General features: G+C 56.3%; 1 protein-coding gene across 1 annotated transcript; it reads right to left on the bottom strand.

The window, feature by feature from the left end:
• Window positions 1-938: 938 nt before the first annotated feature.
• PRSS22 (serine protease 22) lies at window positions 939-17,932 on the bottom strand. The gene is made up of 7 exons (XM_064592376.1): window positions 17,727-17,932; window positions 5,092-10,520; window positions 4,434-4,460; window positions 3,968-4,139; window positions 3,452-3,729; window positions 2,227-2,384; window positions 939-1,729 (listed from the first exon to the last, which is right to left on the bottom strand). The coding sequence occupies exons 2-7, from the start codon at window positions 5,171-5,173 to the stop codon at window positions 1,499-1,501; spliced, it is 948 nt and encodes a 315-aa protein (XP_064448446.1). The 5' UTR covers window positions 5,174-10,520; window positions 17,727-17,932; the 3' UTR covers window positions 939-1,498.
• Between the last annotated feature and the right edge of the window lie 565 nt (window positions 17,933-18,497).

The following is an 18,497-nucleotide window of genomic DNA, read 5'->3' as shown; positions in this document are numbered from 1 at the left end:
CAGAGGCCCACCGTCCAACTCAGAGAGAACCCGCCCCCACCTGAGTGTCCCAGGAACATCACCATCACCACCCTGGCAGATCTCCATATCGGAGGACAGAGGGAGGAGGCAGCGCAGCAAGCCAGGGAGGGGGGGCTGAAGGTGGGAGAGGGGGCAGGGGGAGTGGCAGGTAAGGAGGGGCCTGGGTCACGAAGGGGAGGGCCAGGATTTGGATGTGGCGCTCACCTGAGTCACCATTCACTCCCCAGGCTGGTTCCCAGATGAGCAGGAGGCCAGTGTGGTGTTTGTTTTTTTATAAAACCAACCCCAAGGCATCTACTGTGATCTGGTAACGACAGGATGGTCATCAAAACAACAGGAGCAAATGTTTCTGAAGCTACTCCCCATAAAGGGTGCCAAGCAGCAAGCCAGCCAAAACCCTGTGCCGCCTTCTCAAAAACTCGCTTCACAGACAATTTCTAGCTGGAGACACTTTGTAAATAGTCCTTCAGCGTGACTGGACCTAGCTGTTTTCTTGACTTTCTTTTAGAAGCAATCTCTTTGTATGAACCACCATCAGGTTCAGACTCCTGAAACCAACCACAGAGCCCTCAGTCCGCACATTGCACCGGCTGCAGGGAACCCCAGGTAGGTGAGGAGGGGGTCCCAGACGTGGGGGGCTGGAGGGGCGGGTCCAAGAGGCTGCAGAGGAGGGGGAGGGGGCGGGGCAGTCCTGGGGGAAGGGGGGTGTTAGCTGGCAGACCCTCCATGGCCCGGGACTGGCTCCCACCCCCTGTGGGCCCAGGCCAGGTGACTCAAGCCCATCATGTCGCAGGCCTAGAGACCTGCCATCTCATTGTTTTGCTCTGTCTTTGCAGGACGACTCACAGAATCAGCAGTGAGTCACTCCTGCGTCAGCTCCTGGGGGTGCAGAGGACTTGGCTGCCTCGGCCCGAATCCGGGAAACCTGGTTCTCAGGGGAGGGAGGGAGGGGACACCCACTGTCATATGGGCGGGTTTCTCCTAGCTAGCCCGGTTTGGGAAACCCAACAGGCAGGTTGGGGGCCTCCTGCCTCCTCTCTATGTGGCCTCCCGGTGGGAGGGGGGCATAGGAAAGAAGTGCAAAGGCCAGGGGTCAGAATGACGAAACACAGGTGGACAGGACAGCTAGGTCCCTGGCAGGACCATCAGACAAACTCACACCCGCCTGCCCCCATTTTAATCCCAAGTGTACCCCTGCCTCCCAATGTCCCCATACTCGGAAAAACAGGAACGGGGGAATAAATAATTTATTGAAATTGTAATAAATAAGATATGGGGGCAAGGCTACAAACAACTGTAAAAATCGTCACCAGGGATATATACACACAGAAAACAAAGGCGCTCCCGCGGGCGGGGCAGTGCCGGCATGCGGGCGCCCCCCGGAGGCAGGTGGCTCACTTACAACGGCGGGAAGGGCGCACGGGAAAGGCGCACCGTCGGGTGGCTGGGGCCCGCAGCCGCCCGTCTCCCCAGATCCCTAACGCACGCGGCCCCGGGATGGCCCGGCGCCCCGAGTGGGCCCGTTCCCCTGTGAGTGCCCGCGGAGCTGCACCCCCTGCACGATCCTCATCACCCAGGAGCGGTGGGCAGCCAGGCTGATGTAAACGCCGGGCCGGTCGCGCTCCGCACAGCCCTCGCCCCAGCTGATGATGCCCGCCAGCAGCCAGGTGCCCTCGACCTGGCACATGAGGGGGCCCCCGGAGTCACCCTGCGGAGAGAAGGCAAGGTCAGGGACCCACGTGGCTCAGGGCTGGACAGAGCCCAGGACCCAACACAGCAGGTGGCAAGGGTTCCCTCGGGGGGCAGATTTCTCTGTCCTGGAGGACAGGCCCGCGGGCTCACTGCTGGTGAGGAGCACTCTGTGCCACACCTTCGCACTCACGGCCCCCGAGCCACACTGGCATCCTGGGTAGCAGAGTAGGAACTGCAACCAGGACCTTACAGTGTCCGAGCCCGGGTGCGGACCATCACAGCACCCGCTGTCCGCCGCCACAGTGATGGGGCTGGAGCTGGTTCTGGGACTCCTCAGGAGAAGGCAAGCTCCCAGAGAGCGGGGTCCGGCACACCCAAGATGCTCAGTAGATGTTTGGTGTACGGCCAGAAGGATGGAGGCCCGGTTCTGTAGGCATCTGGGGGACTCGTGGGTCCCAGCTGTCTTGGGGAGGTGAGCAGCGGGCAGTGATGGGAAGAAGGTGGGGTGCTCACCAGACAGGCATCTCGCTGCCCCTCCAGGTAGCCAGCACACAGCATGTCCTCGGTGATGGCCCTCTGCCCCGCTCCCCGCCAGTACAGGAGGCTGCAGACTTCTGAGTCGATGATGGGAACCTCCAGCTTCTGCAGGGTCTGGGGATGGGGCAGGGGCACTGGGGGCAGGGAGCAGAGGATCAGGCTTGGGAAACCCTCTCTTCATGTCCCGATGGCCCCCTCCACACCCCCTCTGAGGCAGTTCTCAAAGGCTAATGGCTCAACCCTGTTAGGCTCTCCCAAATGCCTTTGGAAAGCCCGAATTCCAAGACTCCACCTCTGGACCTACTGAATCTGAACAGAAGTGTGCATCCTGAGATCCTGAATCTTTAGAGCTTTCTGATGCCCACAAAATGGTTAGAACCACTGGTCCTAGCTTGTCCTGCCTCAGGCACCGCTTTGTCCAGTACGGAGACTGGAACAGGGAAGTGTTCAATAAATGATCACCCCATGCTGGAGGTTATCAGGACCTGAGGAGTCCCCCAAACCCTAGGGGGATTGCAGACTCTGGGGTTGGTCTGTAGACCGCCCCCCCCAGCCCATAATTCCAGTTCTCGAAGGATCCCTGCAGCATGACTATGGGGAGGCTGCCTGTAACCTCGGACTCAGGGGGATCCCCAGGCACCTGGGGTCATTTCTCTTAATTCTTTTGAAATGTGGTTAATCATTTTTCTTAAACTTTTTCCTCCTAACCCCCCCCCCCCATTATCTATCATCTTTTTTTGCTTCTCTGCCTCTTACTTTATCTGCCTTGTGTCTCTAGATGATGTTTTCCAGACCTGGTCTGACAATTTTATTTTCACGTCCTTCTGGAAATTTCACCTGCAATTATGGCACGCTGCCACCAGGAGGTGCCTGTTCTCCCCCAGTCAGCCTGGCCCCACACATGCTCCTTCCAGCCTTTCCTCCATCACCTAATAGCCTCGTCCATCTGGCTGCTGCCACCTCAGAACATCATCACAGATCCCTTTTAACTAGAAGAGACCTACAAGCGTCCATCTAGCTTCCTGAGACTTCCCACCTCTGGGCTGCAGTTCACTTTTTGTGTCTGTTGTCAGAAAAGTCTTTTTCCTTTTGCTATGCCTCTGGCCTCTACCCTCTGCTGTCCACTGTACCTGTGTCTCCAGGAGCCTGCTAGCCTCTGTCCCCCGCCACCCCCAGCCACCCGGTAAGGGAGAAGCCGCACCTCCATCATGGATGCTCCCCCAGCCTGCAATCCAGCAGCGCATGTTGGGAGAGAGACGGACGGAGGCATCAGGCAGGCAGATGGGCAGGATTCGCTCAGAGAAGTGGAGGGAGTGCTCAAGGCGCACCAGGGCGATGTCCGCACGGGAGCCCTCTTCCCAGGAGTACACAGGGTGGGACTGCACCCAGGCGATACCCACCTCCTGGGACCTCGGGCCAGGGTTCCCCAGCTGCCAGGCCCCCAGCAGCACAGAGAACTGGGATGGCTTGTTCAGAGTGCTGGCAGGAAGAGGAAAGGGGGTAGGGTCAGTCAGGAACCCTGGGGGCGGGGTGCTGGGAAGGGTCAGGGAGTGTCTGGGGGACAACATGCTTATGGAGGCCCACGAGAAGCAGCAGGGTCTCTCCTCTCCTGAGAGGCCCTGAGACTGGACAGAGACCAGGAGGCTGGGGCTGAGTGGGGAGCCCGGGGTCTGGGGCAGGAGGCCTGGGGTATCAAGTGCAGGACCGGTGTGCATACCCCTTGAAGCAGTGGGCGGCGGTGACTACCCAGCGGCTGGTGAGCAGGGAGCCTGCACAGTGGTGGGTCCCGTTCTTCTGGATGCTCACGACCCAGGGCCACTCGGCATCGGTGCTGTCCTCACCACCCACGATCCGGTTCAGCTGCTGGGGCTTCCCACAGGCTGGGGGTGCTGGCGGAGGAGGGTCACGTTTCGTCACCCCCAGGGCCCAAGCCTCCCGCCCAGCGCCATGCTGTTCTTCCCTGGTCCTCCCCTCAGGCTGGCCTTCCTTCTGCACGCCTCTCACCTGCTGCTGCCCTGCCCTGCACCCCTCTCCTACTGAGTCTCCGCTCTACCTTCCAGGCCCCCTTGGCTGCCTGCTTTCCGCTCCTGCCCGACCACCCCGACCACCCCTTCTGACCTGCCCCCCGCCCAGACAGACACAGACTTCCCCCGCCCCCACCGCTCAGGGCGGGCCCCACTCACCAGGTATCTTGGCAGCATGGAGGGAGGCTGAGGGCAAGGGAAGGAAGGGTCAGGCCAGTGGAGAGAAGCCCCCCAGTGTCCAGGGCAGCTCCCCAGACCCCCATCGTGGGGCATTTCCTGGAGCCTGGGCAGGGCTGACAGAAACCTTGGGCTCCGTCTCTAAGCTGCGGCCTTACCCTCCCACCAGCTGTGCTCCATCCCACCCGCCTGGCGGAGGACGAAGGGCGGCTAGCTCCTGGGTGCCTCTCACGGAGGAGTTGGGGAGCACACGCCTGACCCTCTCAGGCTCCCCCCCACACCCAAGTCTGTGGCCCAAGACCCTCTCAACCCCAAGCCCAAGGCCTGGAACAGAAGCGTGTGGACCTGAGAGCAGGGAGTGGGGAGGAGGGGGAGGACGAGGAGGAGGGGGCAGCAAGGGGAGGGCTGAGGCTGTTCAGGTCTGTCCAGCGCCTGCCTCAGTGCGTCCTGCAGTCCTGCTGGCAGCCACAGGACATGGCAGAGAGGAGCAAGCAGCACAGAAGGCAAGGGGGAGAGGCACAGAGACCGGGTGCAGGCAGGGCCGGGAGAGAGGGCGGGAAGGTGCTGAGTAGGGAGAAGGGAAGGGGTGGCCTGGGCGGGGGGGCAGAGGAAGGAGGGGCGGCAGGTCCTCAGGACTCACCTGCAGAAGCCAGAAGCAGCAGGGGGGTTAAGATCCTGAGAGAGCCCCCACCCTGGGCTGGGGGAGTTCTGGAAACTACCATAGCCAATGGGGGCACGGGCACAGATGGGAGAGCAGTCCTGCCTGTGACAGGAGTGTGCAGAGTTCCCTACAGGTCACCCCAGGTTTTATCCTGGGAGGTGGAATGCCGTTGGACCAGTCCCCCAAGTAAGTGAGTGGCTCAGTCCCTGCCACCCCGGGCTGTAGGTCACAGGAGGGCTGGGACTGCTGGGAGGAAATGAGCCGTTAAGGGGACTGGGGGCTCTAGCGGAGACCCCTCCCTCTGCCCTGGAGGAGTAGACTCAGGGCTCTGGTTTAGGGGCTCAGGACCCTGGCTCTAGCTGTGGGCCCAGGATCTACCCCCTGGAGGAACAGGACCCAGACCCAGAGATCTAGGCCAATGGCCTTGACATTGACTAGGAAAGGTCCCCAGTTTGGGAGGGGAAGGGAAAGTCTGGGTCTGCAGCAGCTGGAGGCTAGGGTATGGGGTCTTGCTAAGGTCCCAGGGTCTTGGGGAAAAGGGGGTTGCCCAGAGGCTCAGTAACGGCTCCTTCCTCCAGGGCCACCGTGACTCAGCCAGGAGATCTGACTGAGCCCTGGGCTCTGGGATCCCGTTAACTCACTTCCCAGAAAGCTGTGAATCAGGCCCCCAGTGGCCGCCTGTCATGTGGGTCCTGTCACTCGGTGGTAAACAACTCACCCCTCACCTGGACTTCAGGGAAGCTCAGGTGGGGCCAGCCCGGTGCCCAGGTGGCTGACTGACGTGGCTGCCTGGGCAGGGCTGGGGTGCCATCCCCCACGCCCAGCCTGGCCCCTGCACTCCGGTCAGAGGGCAGCGGGGCTCCACTGGAGCAGGGAGCCTGGGGATGCACCAGATGAGACCTTGTGACCCGGGGTCCCCACGAGTTCCTCCCTGACTCAGCTCCCTGCTCCTGTGATGCCCCCACCCCAAGCAGGGGGCACAGGCTCACTGTGGATCTCTGTCCTTTTGTTCATTTGATCAACAAGCCAGGTGCTGGGAAGGGGTGCGAAACAGCGGGAGCATATGGTGTGCCCTGCATCGCTGCATCTCAGCCTCAAATCCCCTTACCACCACCGTTCCCACTCTGCAGCTGAGGAAACTGGGGCCTGGGGGGAGGGGTGGAGCTGGGGGGAGGGGTGGAGCATGGATTTGAACCTCAATCCAGAGGCAGGTGACTGGACCGGACACAGTAGATCGAGAGGGTTCTTGGTCCAGAGGATGGATGGTTTTCACCCAAGATCCTAGGTGCGGGGGAGCAGGGAGTCTCAGGGGCCCAAGGAGGCACCTGACTCTGGTGGGGCCGCCAGTGAAGGCTGCCCAGAAATGGAGGACCTCAAAACAGAGGCCTGGAGGACAAGTGGGAGTGGGCCTTGCAGAGACTCAGGAAAGAGGGCTCCTTGCAGAAGAGGAGGAGTCTGGGGCTGGGAGGGGTGGGGCCCTCCAGACTGACCCTCAGTGCATCCCGCTGGGTACACCACCTTGGCCTCTCTGGAGCTCCCCAGCTTGGCCAACATGCTCTGCCCCCACAGCCTGTGGGGGGCTCCTGAGGCTGCTGCCTCCCCCCGAGGCCGGAAGGGTGGCGGGAGTCAGCAACGCACCACCTACCCTGGAGACTGCGACACCAAAAAGGATCACTGGTGTTTTACTGGCCCCCCACGCCAAACCTGCTTTGGTGGGAAGGGCAGGAGACAGCCGGGGGTTAAACTGCAGTCAGAACCACCCCTCCGCATCAGGGCAAGCCCCCTGTCGCACCCTGCCCGCCGAACAGCCCCCAGCTGATGCGCTATTCCCAGCACTGGGAGGAGGGGGCTGCTGGAGAGCACCCTCACACAGAGGCCAAGGTGAGGGGCTGGTTCTGTGGGTGCTCCCCTCCCCACCTGCCCCCGATCCTGGGTCACCCCTATACTCCATGGCTAGCCTCAGGCTCCCCCAACCCACTTCCTCCCTGCAACTACAGTGGTTGGCCTCCCCAGCTCATTTGATAAGCATTTATTGGGCAACTGCTGTATGCCAGGCCCTGTGCTGGACAGTGGGACACAGTGGTGGGTAAGACACAGGTCCTATCCTCAGGCAGCACGCATCTCCCCGGGGCTGGGCGGCGGAGCAGGTGACGATGGTGAGGAGTCAGGGACAAGGGCAGAGGGGAGTCTGGAGGATTCTGCCGGGCCAAACTGGTCCAGACTGCTGCCTCCCCAGTGTCCTCTGTGTAACAGCCTTTCCTGGCACCTGGGTCACTGCCCAGGTGACCCAAGGGGCAGGCATGTGTTCTGAGATGTCACTGTCCCCAGGACAGGGTGGCTAGGACCTGGCAGGTGCCACAGGAAATCCTGAAAAGCCAATGAAGACCCTGGCACGGGCCCTAAGCAAAGCCCTAGAGACCGGCTCCCCAGTTCCCAGAGAGTGGGGACCTTGGCGTGATCCAACGTTCAACAAAAGATTTACGGAGCGCCTACTGTATGCTGGAGCCATGCCAGGCGTGCTGGCTGGGCACCTCGTCACCTGGGCACGTAACCCTGCTGGTCATGTGGCCGTGGCACCATCTCAGGGCCACCGACGATGTGCAGCAAGGTGCGCAGGATGCATGGGGCTGCAGAGCTGGCCATGCTCCCCCCGAAGCAGGGGCCCACCAACACCATTTCAGACAGGGCAGATGTCGGCACTGGGCTATCCATTCATCCCCAACCCCAATCTGCCAGTGCCTGCCGCGTGCTGGACGCTGCTGTACCAGCTGGAGATACAGCAGCAAGCAAACCGAAAGCAACCCTGGCCCTTGTGTCAGGGACGCCGGAGGAAAGCCAGGATAAACTATAGGAAGAAATCTTTTAGTCTGATGGGTGATGAAGTCCCGGGGAAGCCAAACCAGGAAGGGGATGGGGCCGGGGGCGGGGGGAGGGTGGTCATCGGTCAGGAACTCAGGACAGTGCTCAGGACAGTGCTCACTCTCCGGCTGAATCTTACAGGTGCAGTTGGAGGTCATCCCAGCCCCCAGAACGGTACCAGCAAAGGCTCCGTTGGGTGGGACTGGCAGATTCGAGCTGTGGCAAAGGGGAGGCACGGGGCGGGGGGGGGCCACTCTGTGGAGGTGACACTGACCTGGGCTCCAGGGAACCAGATGGGGAGAGGTGGGGAGGCTGTTCCAGGGACCAACCAGCTCGTGGGCACAGGGGCGGGCGCTCGGGGGTGCGGGGGGCAGCTGACGGCTCTCAGCAGAGGGTGCTGGGACACACGTGGCCCTCGTGCCTGAGCCCCCGCCCCAACATGTCCTGCACCCCACATTCACAGCAGCAGGACCCACAGAGCCCCAAAGTGGACGCAGCCCAATGTCCATCTGTGGATGAATGGATAAACACAGTGTGGCCCGTTCACCCACCCAACGGAGTATTATCCCATTACCCAGCCATAAAAAGGAATGAAGCACCGGATGCCTGCCACAGTGTGGGGGAAGCCGGAGGACACTGTGCTGTGACAAGAGCCGGACGCCAAAGGACAAATACTGCAGGATTCCACTTGTAGGAGGTCCCCGAGGTCACAGAGCCACAGCCCCAGGAAGTGGAAGAGGGGGTGCTGGGGGCCAGGGAGGGGCCCAGAGTTAGGGTTCGGCGGGGACACGGTCCTTCAGGAAGATGGAAAAGGTCTGCAGGCGAAGGCGGGCTGTCTGCACGTATTTAATGCCACCGAGCCATGCCCTTAGCAGTGACGGAAACAGTAATACTGTAATTAAAAGAATGGGGAAGAAAATCTGAATGTCCCCCCTCTTGTGAACACTGGGCCGCAGAGAGGAGTGGCCAGCGCCCTGGTTGCCCCCAGGAAGCAGCGGCCCCGCCGCCCCGCCATGGGAGCGAGCAGAGCACTCACAGGAGCAGCTAAACGGGAGCTCCTTCCTCCACCCTGGGCCTCAGTTTATCCATCGGTGAAGAGGACTGGTCAGCCCTCCGCCCTGCCTGTCACAAGCGCGGGAGCCACAGCTGCTCAGGTGTGAGCGCCGGCTGAGCAACACCAGGCCGCGCATCTGCAGGCAAGGTTTTCTGGAACCATTCGTCCCTGGCTGGCTGGCTGGCCCTGGAGACGCTCAAGGACACGGCTCACTGGCTGGTGTTCCATCATTGGCGATGTCCTTCCTCTGGTCTAACCACACTCCTGAACTCTCCTAGGAACCCATATGTCTCCAACCCTGTCCCAGGTCCCACCCAGAGCCCCCTCTCTACCCCAGCCCAGCCCCCACAGCCTGGGCCTCCCATTTTCCTCTGCCTCTGCCCAGGCTCCTCACGGTCTCCCCAGTTCTGCCCATCCCCGTCCTGGCCATAGAGCTCTGCCCCTGCTCCCTTCCATGCATGGCGTCTTGGGATACTCGGTAGTTCCACCAAAGCCTCAAGTGTCAAGCATGCCGAATCCTCTCCCCATCTTCTGGCTCTCCAAACCTGGCCTGTGTGGTCTGGGCATGCCCACACCCACGTCCCACCTAAAACTCGGGAATAAAGCTTTCTCCACCTTATAACAGCATTGTCTGTCCTCGCGACATCTCCATGAAGTGGAGGCTGAACACCCCCTGTTGCCCAGCCTTCCTCTCTCTCTCTGTCAGGGGTCCCCAATTCCCCACACCCTTCCTCACTCCCACACTTCCTAAATGCAGAGCCCCAGCTACCTGACTCTTTGAATGCTAGACTTCCAGGGTCCAGGTGTTGATTATATGAGTCAGGTATCTTTGTGCTGGCTGATGTCTTCCTGGAATAGAAAGCATTGTTAGCTCTTGTGGTCCACTAAGACCTTCAGACATCTTCCAGGCTACACTTACAGCTGCTCCCCCATCCCTTACTGATCTACTCTCTTCTGCTACGGCTCATCTCTAAGTCAGCTTGCTCCAGAGTTTTCCTTCCATGCCTTAGAGCACTCTCCTAAGTTTTGTTCACAACAGTTTCCTCCTTCAGAAAAGTTGGCTGTATGCTGGGTTTCTTAGGCCTAATCACGTTTTCTCAGTGACTCCCACTTTTCTCATGGAAAAATAATCCATCAGTCTGGGCTGCGAATCATTGGGGAGGAAGGTAGTCAGTCCTCCTACAGAAGTGTCACTGGGCTTGTCCACTCTGGGGGCCAGAACCCCTTACCTCCACTCCCTAGTCTATATACCACTTCTCTGGTTGGGGGAGAATCCTTTCTTTTGCCCCCCACACACCACCACCATGACAAGAATTTCTTCCATGTGTCTGGCTAAGCTGACGGATCACAGGTAAAATCGGAGCCCCCTTTGCTCTGTTTACCTTTAGAACAGCACGTTTACTAGAGGGATGTGTTCCCAAGGGCTCTGACTGGCCAGCAAGAGCCGATCGTTGTTTGCAGGAAGTCTTCAAGTGGTTGACATCACATTAGTATTCTGAAATCAGGTGTGCATGGGACAATTTACACCACCAAAATCAGCAAAGGCCACAAAAAGGCCTTTCCCCCGAGACGGCCCACTGCGAAGCTCTGACCCGCATGCCGAGTATCACCCACATGACCTGCCTATGCTAGAGCCAGACTCCCCAGCACTCAGCCATGTCTCCTTCCACCTTGGATGGACTGGAGCCTACTCTAACCACAACACTGACATCGGTCTGGAAGGGCTGCGCTTCTCTGCGACCAGGAAGCAGAGGGGAGCTCCGGGCTGGGAAGGGCCAGGGCCAGGCCCAGAGGAGCCTGCTGGGAAGAAGGGCAGAGGGCAACGGGCAAGCTGGCTGAGCTGACTCGGCTGATTACCCATCACCAGGTTGGGCAGCTCCCAGCACTCTTGGTGACATATCAGTGACTCACAGACCAAGGAGAGGGGGCAGGACCTCAGTCTTGAGGTCAGAAGTCATGGCCAAGGGCTCATGGAAAGGAAGTGAATGCTGCATAGGATCAGCCACGTCTGAGGGCAGGTGCAGAATGAGGGGCCCCAGTCCAGTTCCCAAGGGGAGCTGGTCCCAGAGCTGGGAGCTGCAGGTCCCCCCAGCCTTCCTTCAGGGCTTCCTACGGAGATGTGACCCAGCCCCCCAGGTGACCTGCACAGATGAGTCATGCCTACAGAGAGGAAGCATGGAAAACCAGCCCCAGCCTCCCCCGCAGGGTGGAGAGCCACCTCCAACCACGTTCCTCCTCCTCCTCACCCCTCTAGGGCAACGGGTGACTGCTGGTTACTGCTAATGAATGGCTTCTGGGTTAAGTCGGTGTGGTTTCTCCAGCCAGGAAGACAGACAGCTCTGGGGCATAGGGCGGCGGCTGGGATGGGGACCCCTGTCTGTGCTGGGAGTCGGGGGAGGGGGAGGCCCAGAGCACCTAGTAAGGTATGAGGCACCCACTTCTACTATCACTGCCCATCCTTTAAGCCCATCTGGGTGCTGAGGACTTGGGACTCCTGATGGGCATCTCCAACTAAGCCTGTCTGGGTGCTGAGGACTTGGGGCTCCTGAGGGGCATCTCCAACTAAGCCTGTCTGGGTGCTGAGGACTTGGGGCTCCTGAGGGGCATCTCCAACTAGGAGACCTTGACATTCCCTCGAACCCTGACACCCCCAGGCCCCCACCTCAGAAAAGAGCACTACCATCCACCTGGGGGATCCAGCCCTAAGGCGAGCCATCCCACATTCATCCTGTGCCTCCCCACCCATATCCAACTGAAAAGGAAAAACTACTCTGTACACGCAGAATGATTTTTGACAACAGAAGTGTGGGATTTTGCTCACCAAGCAGTTCTCCAATTTTCTGTGGACACCAACTGGGTGTCCTCTGATTTAACTCAATTCACACACCAACTGGACTTGGCGCAGACCCTACAGGGTAAGGGCTCAGCCTCACAAGATCCCCTGGACTTCACGTGCCAATCCAGTAGTAGGTCCTCAGGTCACCCACACTTCTGTCCGACATGGCTAGAAGTCCAGGCTTCCCAGGACCCCTCCTCAGGTTCAATAATTTGTTAGAATGGCTCACAGAACTCAAGGAACACTTATGTTTACCAATTTATTATATAATAAAGGATACAGGTGAACAGCCAGATGAAAAGGCACATAGGGCAAAATCAGGAAGGATCCTGAATGCAGGAGCTACCGTGTTGTGGAGTTGGGGTGCGCCATGCTCCCAGCATGTGGATGTGTTCACCAACCTGGAAGCTTCCTGAACCCCATACTTTAGGGATTTTCATGGAGGCTCATCACATGGGCGTGAACGATGATTCACTGCATCTCCAGCCCCTTCCCGTCCCCTGGAGGCTTGGTCTTTCTGGTGACCGGCCTCCATCCTAGAGCTATCCAGAACCCACCAAGAGTTACCTCCTCAAACAAAAGACACCCCTGCCACCCGGGAAATCCCAAGGGATTTAGGAGCTCTGGGTCAGGCACTGGGGGCAGAGACCAGAGTGTGTATTTGTAGCAGGATCGCACATCGCAGGGCATCCATTTCAAAGACATCCACCTGGAATAAACGTATCACCAGCTGCACGACAAAGCTACCAGTTACAACTAGACAAGGAGCCAGTCCATTACCCTTGTGGAAAGCCCTGGGTGAGCTAGATAATTGGCCCTTTGAATGACTCCACTTCTCCCTTCCCGCACCCTAATTCCCACTCTTTGTTTAAATTCACCAGTAAACAGTGAGACCCCAGCCTTCTCTGGCTTGGACTCTAGTAAAGGTAGAGCCCTGGTCGGCGCTCTTCCCTGACTCCCCAAGACCTCACTGGGTGGTCCTAAGGCGTACCATGTCCCCTTCAGGGCTTGTGAGTAACAAATCTGGGTTTTTTTTGTTTTGTTTGTTTTTCCAGTTTCCTGATGGTTGTTGCTGAGGTGCATCTTGCAATCAATCATAGGAACCACAAAGGCCTAACCAGCCACAATGTGTCTGGGCGGCGGGGGGGCTGTCAATGGGGGGGGGGTGGGGATTCCAGCCATGAGCTGGGCATCCAGGCCCTTCTCCCCGGCCGCACAGCTCATCAGCTCTGCCCTGGACGCGGCAATGGCCTCCTCGCCAGTCTCCTCCCATAGCAACCAGAGATGTTTAACAAAACTCAAGTTAGAGCAGGACACTTCCTCCTTTAAAACTCTGCCAGTGCCCACTGTGCTTGGAAGGAGCTCCAGACTCCTCCCTCAGGCTCTGTACGATGGGCCCCCTGCAGTCCTCTCCCTCACATTCTCACCTCCTGGCTCACTCCTGTCCAGTCACATGACACTGCATGGGCCCTCCCTGTCCTCGAAGCCCTTTGCCCTCTGAGGGCCTCCATATGTGCTCTTCCATCTACCTGGAAGGCCCTAACCCCATCTTCAGAGTCCGCACCTTCTCCCACGGCTTAGTTCAAGTGGCATTCTCTCCCGACTCTTCTACTCGGCCCCGCGGGTACAAGTGCGGAAGATCTGCCCTGGGCAAACAAGATCACAGGAGATCCCTGATGGCAGTGCTGGCGCCTCCAGAGATGATCTGATCTTACGGGGTGTGTGCCTTTCTCTGTCTCTGATGAGGCTATTTACAACTCTGTAGGGACAGAACTTAACTGGCAGAAAACAGACAGTAAGGCCAGTAATTCTTGTCTCTAGAAAAGCAGGTCACGTCCCACCAATGCAAATGGGTTGCTTCCTCAGTGTCCTGACAGCTTTGCCAGTTTCCGTTAGTGGGCAAATTCATTTCAGCAATCCTTCCCGGACTATAAATGTATGCTGCTTTGAGCCCTCTTTTGAACAAGGTAATATCTTACTGGTTCCCTCCTTAACTGATAAAAAAATCTGAGATGATCTTAGGAAAATCATTTTACCTTTTGGTGAAAAAATTCAATGTCAGCCTGTACATTTCTCTTATTAAAGTTACTATATGTTTGTTAGAAACTAGCTTGGTGAACGATCAGTTCCATGAGGACAGGAACTTCTTTTGCTTGTTGGGAAAAACCGTGAAAGACTTTGAGACGTGCAAAGAAGCTAACAGGCTGTGCTTCCAGCAGGAGGCTGAGCACAGAGAGCAGGTCCTCTGGAGCTACCCAATTCTACAGGGTCTCTGTGCTGTTGTCTTCAACTAGGCTATTTTACCACTACATTTTCCCCTCCAACCTGTGAAAAAGAGGATTCTCAATATCATGTTTTCTTGCTCTGTAGGATACTGACCAGTTCTGCATCCAGTTTTCAGATTTCAGCACTCCTGATTTCCTATATGTGTCCTCTTCAGATTCCCTTTTAAACCAGTTTTGACAACCTCTTGGTTTCCTCATTCATTAATGAGTTAAAATTTTTGACACATGCCCATTTTGTATTTATTTGAAAGTCATGCCTTTACCTTTCTGAAAATTACATTAAAAAAAAAAAAAAAAAGATTTTAGGAATGCCTCAGTGGCCCAGTCGGTTAAGTGTCTGCCTTCCGCTCAGGTCATGATCCCAGGGCCCTGGGATCCAGCCTCACATCGGGCTCCCTGCTCAGCCAGGAGCCTGCTTTTCCCTCTCCTTCTGCCACCGCCCCCACCCCACCCCCGCTTGTGATCTCTCTCTCTCTGTGTCAAATAAATAAATAAATAAAAATAAAAAGATTTTATTTTTAAATAATCTCTATGCCCAATGTGGGGCTTAAACCCACAACCCTGAGATCAATAGTCACATGCTCCACCAACTGAGCCAGCCAGGTGCCCTTTGAAAATTACATTTTTAATGTCTATTATATCCCCAGTGCTTGGCATGTAATGGCAATTTTGTTGCATAAATTAATTAAATGAAATAGTTTACAAATTTGTATTTAATTAATAAAGCAGGTTGCAAATTCTATTTTTTCCTTTTTATATTATTTCAATCATGCTATTATATTAATCTGCTTTTAAAATTTAACATATTTTGGTATCCCATGTCAGTAAACTGTTCATTCATAACACAATTGTTAATGCCATGTAATATTCCACTGTATAATTTACCCAGGGCTGTGTCCTCTGATACTGGACATTCTTTTTACTGTCGTATATAATACTTCAGTAAACAACCTTGTTCATAAATCCTTAAAAAACATCTGATTAGTTCCTCAAGTTATGTTCCTAGTAGGGAAATCACTAGGTTATAAACTTATTTGATATGTATTGTCAAACTACTCTCTTTTCTAAAAACACTTTTCTAGAGTTGTGTAGTGATTTCTTTTTTTCCCTTCTTTACCATGGAAAAATAGAATGCAAATATCTTCCCTCATATCCTGGCAGGGTTTGAAGGCTCAGTCTTCCTTGCCCTTAAGGAAAGAACTAGCTCTCCAGTTGCTAATGATGTGATGTCAAGGCTGAATTCACCAGCAAGGTGTTGTGAAAGAGGGGAGTACTGGTATGGAGAGAGAGAGGAGACAGGAAATGTGTCAGCTAGGAACAGGAAAGGGTAAAGATTTCACCAAGTCTAAGATGGGAGGGCCTGCAAACCTAGCAAAGTTCCATGAGGGTGCCGCTCAAATGTCCAGGAGCATCCCCCAGAAGCCGAGGCTTCACTGGCATTCAGGTGTCAGGGCCTGGAGTGGAGCTCCACACTTCCCTAAGCAGGCAGATTTTCAGCCAGGACGCTGATAGGGCCCAAACTGAGTATCAACTACGGATTGGTAAATAGCCACTTCCCTAAGGCCCCAGTTGCCCCTAAATGGCCAGCTGCTCCAGCCCTCCCATAGACCTTCCCAAACTCTAGCAACTGGAAAGTTTATGCCTGGGGGCGTCTGGGTGGCTCAGTCAGTGGCACAGCCAACTCCTGACCTGATTTCTGCTCAGGTCATGATCTCAGGGTCCTGGGATAGAACCCCATGAGACCCATGTCAAGCTCCCTGCTCAGCGGGGAGTCTACTTGAGGGACACTCTCTCCCTTTCCCTCTGTCCCTCCCCCTGCTCTCTCTCTCAAATAAATAAATAAATAAATCTTAAAAAAAAAAAGTTAATGCTTGTTGAGGCAGGGGGCCTCCAAACCTCTCCAGCAAGCCTGTTCTGATTGTTTGGAACTAGTTATTGAATATGTTTAAGGTTGCCCCTGCACCTGTCCTGGGGGGACAGGGGTGGGGAGCAGTGCAGGAAAGGGAGGAAACTAGACTGAGCTGGTAGAGTGGTTAATATCCCATCCATTTCTCCTGCTGTCTCCCAACCTGGTTAACCCTCCCAGTCCTTCCCAACTTGCTAACTCTGGGCACTCAGTCTGTTCTAGACCCACAGTATGCAGAGCAGCCCCACCGTGATGGCTGACACTGCTCCAGGATCAAGTGGATTTCAGTTCCAACAACAGCTGGCTACCATACTCAACACATGGCCTCACTTCCTCCTGGCTCTGCTCAAAGCATCCTCTTCCCCACTGTACTGATGAGGAAACGAGCTCAGAGAGGGGAGCAGCAGGGAAGTACAAGGCCAGGAGTCAAATGCTGTGGGGCCATTTTAAGATCTTAAGCCCTGACCATATGGCATCAATCACATGCACAGGCACCTCTCTCTACAGAGTAAATGCAACGGACGGGTAACTATAGGCTTTGAGTTGCAGCTGGCTGGTGAACAGTAACACTTTCGAGATATTATTAAGGATCTATTCATTTCAATTTGGCAGCTCTCTTTTCCTATTTGAGAATAAGAATTGTTTTTCAGGACTCCGCCATTTTTATGAGTCCCATGGTGCTGCAATACTGAAAGGCTAGCACAGGCTGAAACCCTGGTCTTCTAAGGGCATGCCCAGCTCCTCCCCCTTCCCCTGCAATACGATCCCCATTCTACAGACAAGCAAACCCTATACAGATTCCTCTGGGTGCAAATAATCAAGGACCGTGACTCACATCACATCCAGTGAGGCAAAATAACGTGACTATTATTGGGACTTTACCATGCCAGTAACACCTGTCCAGGGAAACAAAAGGTGCAAATAACCTGACTCTCCCACTTTACAAAAATGCATTTAAAACCGCACAACTTTCGGGGCGCCTGGATGGCTCAGTCGGTTAAGCCTCTGCTTTCGGCTCAGGTCATGATCTCAGGATCCTGGGATCGAGCCCTGCGTGGGGCTCCCCGCTCAGTAGGTAGTCTGTTTCTGCTTCTGTCTCCCTCTGCCCCCCCGCCCGGCTCGTGCTCTCTCTCTCAAATAAATAAAACTTAAAAAAAAAAAAAAAAAAAAAAACACGCACAACTTTCAACAGGTGGCATTAAAAAACAGTTGAAGCTCCAAGACTGAAACCCTCACCTCACTGGGACCACAAATCCTTAACTATTTTGCCTAACAATCCTCAACTATGTAGCCCGAGACTTACCCAATCCTAATTAAATCCTGCATCCAAAAGCCCTCCTGAAACTGGTCCCAAACCTCAATACCTCAGCTGTGCCCTCCCACCTCCTCTCGACTCAATTCTTCCTGAACAAGACAAGCAACAGGTTGTTTCGACGCTGTTGTCAGCAACTGACTCGGTGGCAGCCGCGCTGGCGCGAACGTCTCTGCAGCGGGGACCACTGCGTGCCAGCAAGGAAGAAAAGCGGCGTCTGCTGCAGAAAGCGAGGTCCAGCAGCGTGCAGTGCCGTGCCCACGGTCACGCGAACGGGCCTGCGCCCCGGGAGAAGAAGGCAACCCCCTGGCCCCGGCCTTCCCGCCCGCAGGCCCTGCCCTCATCCGCGCCCGAGCCCGCACCGGCAGCCTCCTTGCCTCATCCCCTGGGCGCCGCTGCCTCAGGGTGACTCAGGGGGAAGCTCTGGTCGCTCGTCCCTCCGCACTAATCCAGCCGGACTCAGGACGCGGGAAAACACAAGGCGACTCCGCGGTGACTAATGGACTCCTAGCAACGGATGTCGCGCACTCTGACCGGCTCCCCAGCGGGCGGAAGTGCGGCCACCGCGCGGGGGGTGCCGGGAAGGCGGCCGGCCTACTTCCGGCCGCAGAGGCTGCTGGGTGGGGGGGTGTGCGCGCGGGGCCGCTACACGGGGAGCGGCGGGCAGAGAGCAAGGGGACCCAGGCCGGAGTTGGAGGGAGGGAGGGAGGGGGGCCCCCCCGGACTCGGAGCTGAGGCCTCTGCCCGGCGGCCGCGTGCCTCCGCTGGGCCAGGAGGCCCCCCCAGCTCTTACCTGCCCCGGTTCAAGAAGTAGGGAGCGCAGCCGAGGGCGTGTTGGCACCGGTTAGTGCTGAGTCCCTAGAGCCCCCGGGTAAACTTTCAGAATTTTGCACGCTGGCTGTCAAATGTGCATGATCTTTAAAAGCCATTATTTAAAAACAATTCTGTAGACCTACAACTAAATAAGTTACGTTAAAACAAAGCAAATAAAAACCTCTCTTCCTAATTATTGTGCTACTTTTTACTATGCCCTATGTTCTAGAGATTTATTGTGTGTATTATGTCCGCACCGTGTGCTTGGGGACATTTACTTCCAACCCTATATTCAGTGACCAGCCGGGAGGCGAACGTTC

Source organism: Mirounga angustirostris, unplaced genomic scaffold (assembly GCF_029215605.1).
Source record: "Mirounga angustirostris isolate CCGP_5_RB_7025 unplaced genomic scaffold, mMirAng1.0.hap1 SCAF_5, whole genome shotgun sequence".
Lineage (NCBI taxonomy): Eukaryota > Metazoa > Chordata > Mammalia > Carnivora > Phocidae > Mirounga > Mirounga angustirostris.
This window is presented reverse-complemented; position numbering and strand designations above follow the sequence as displayed.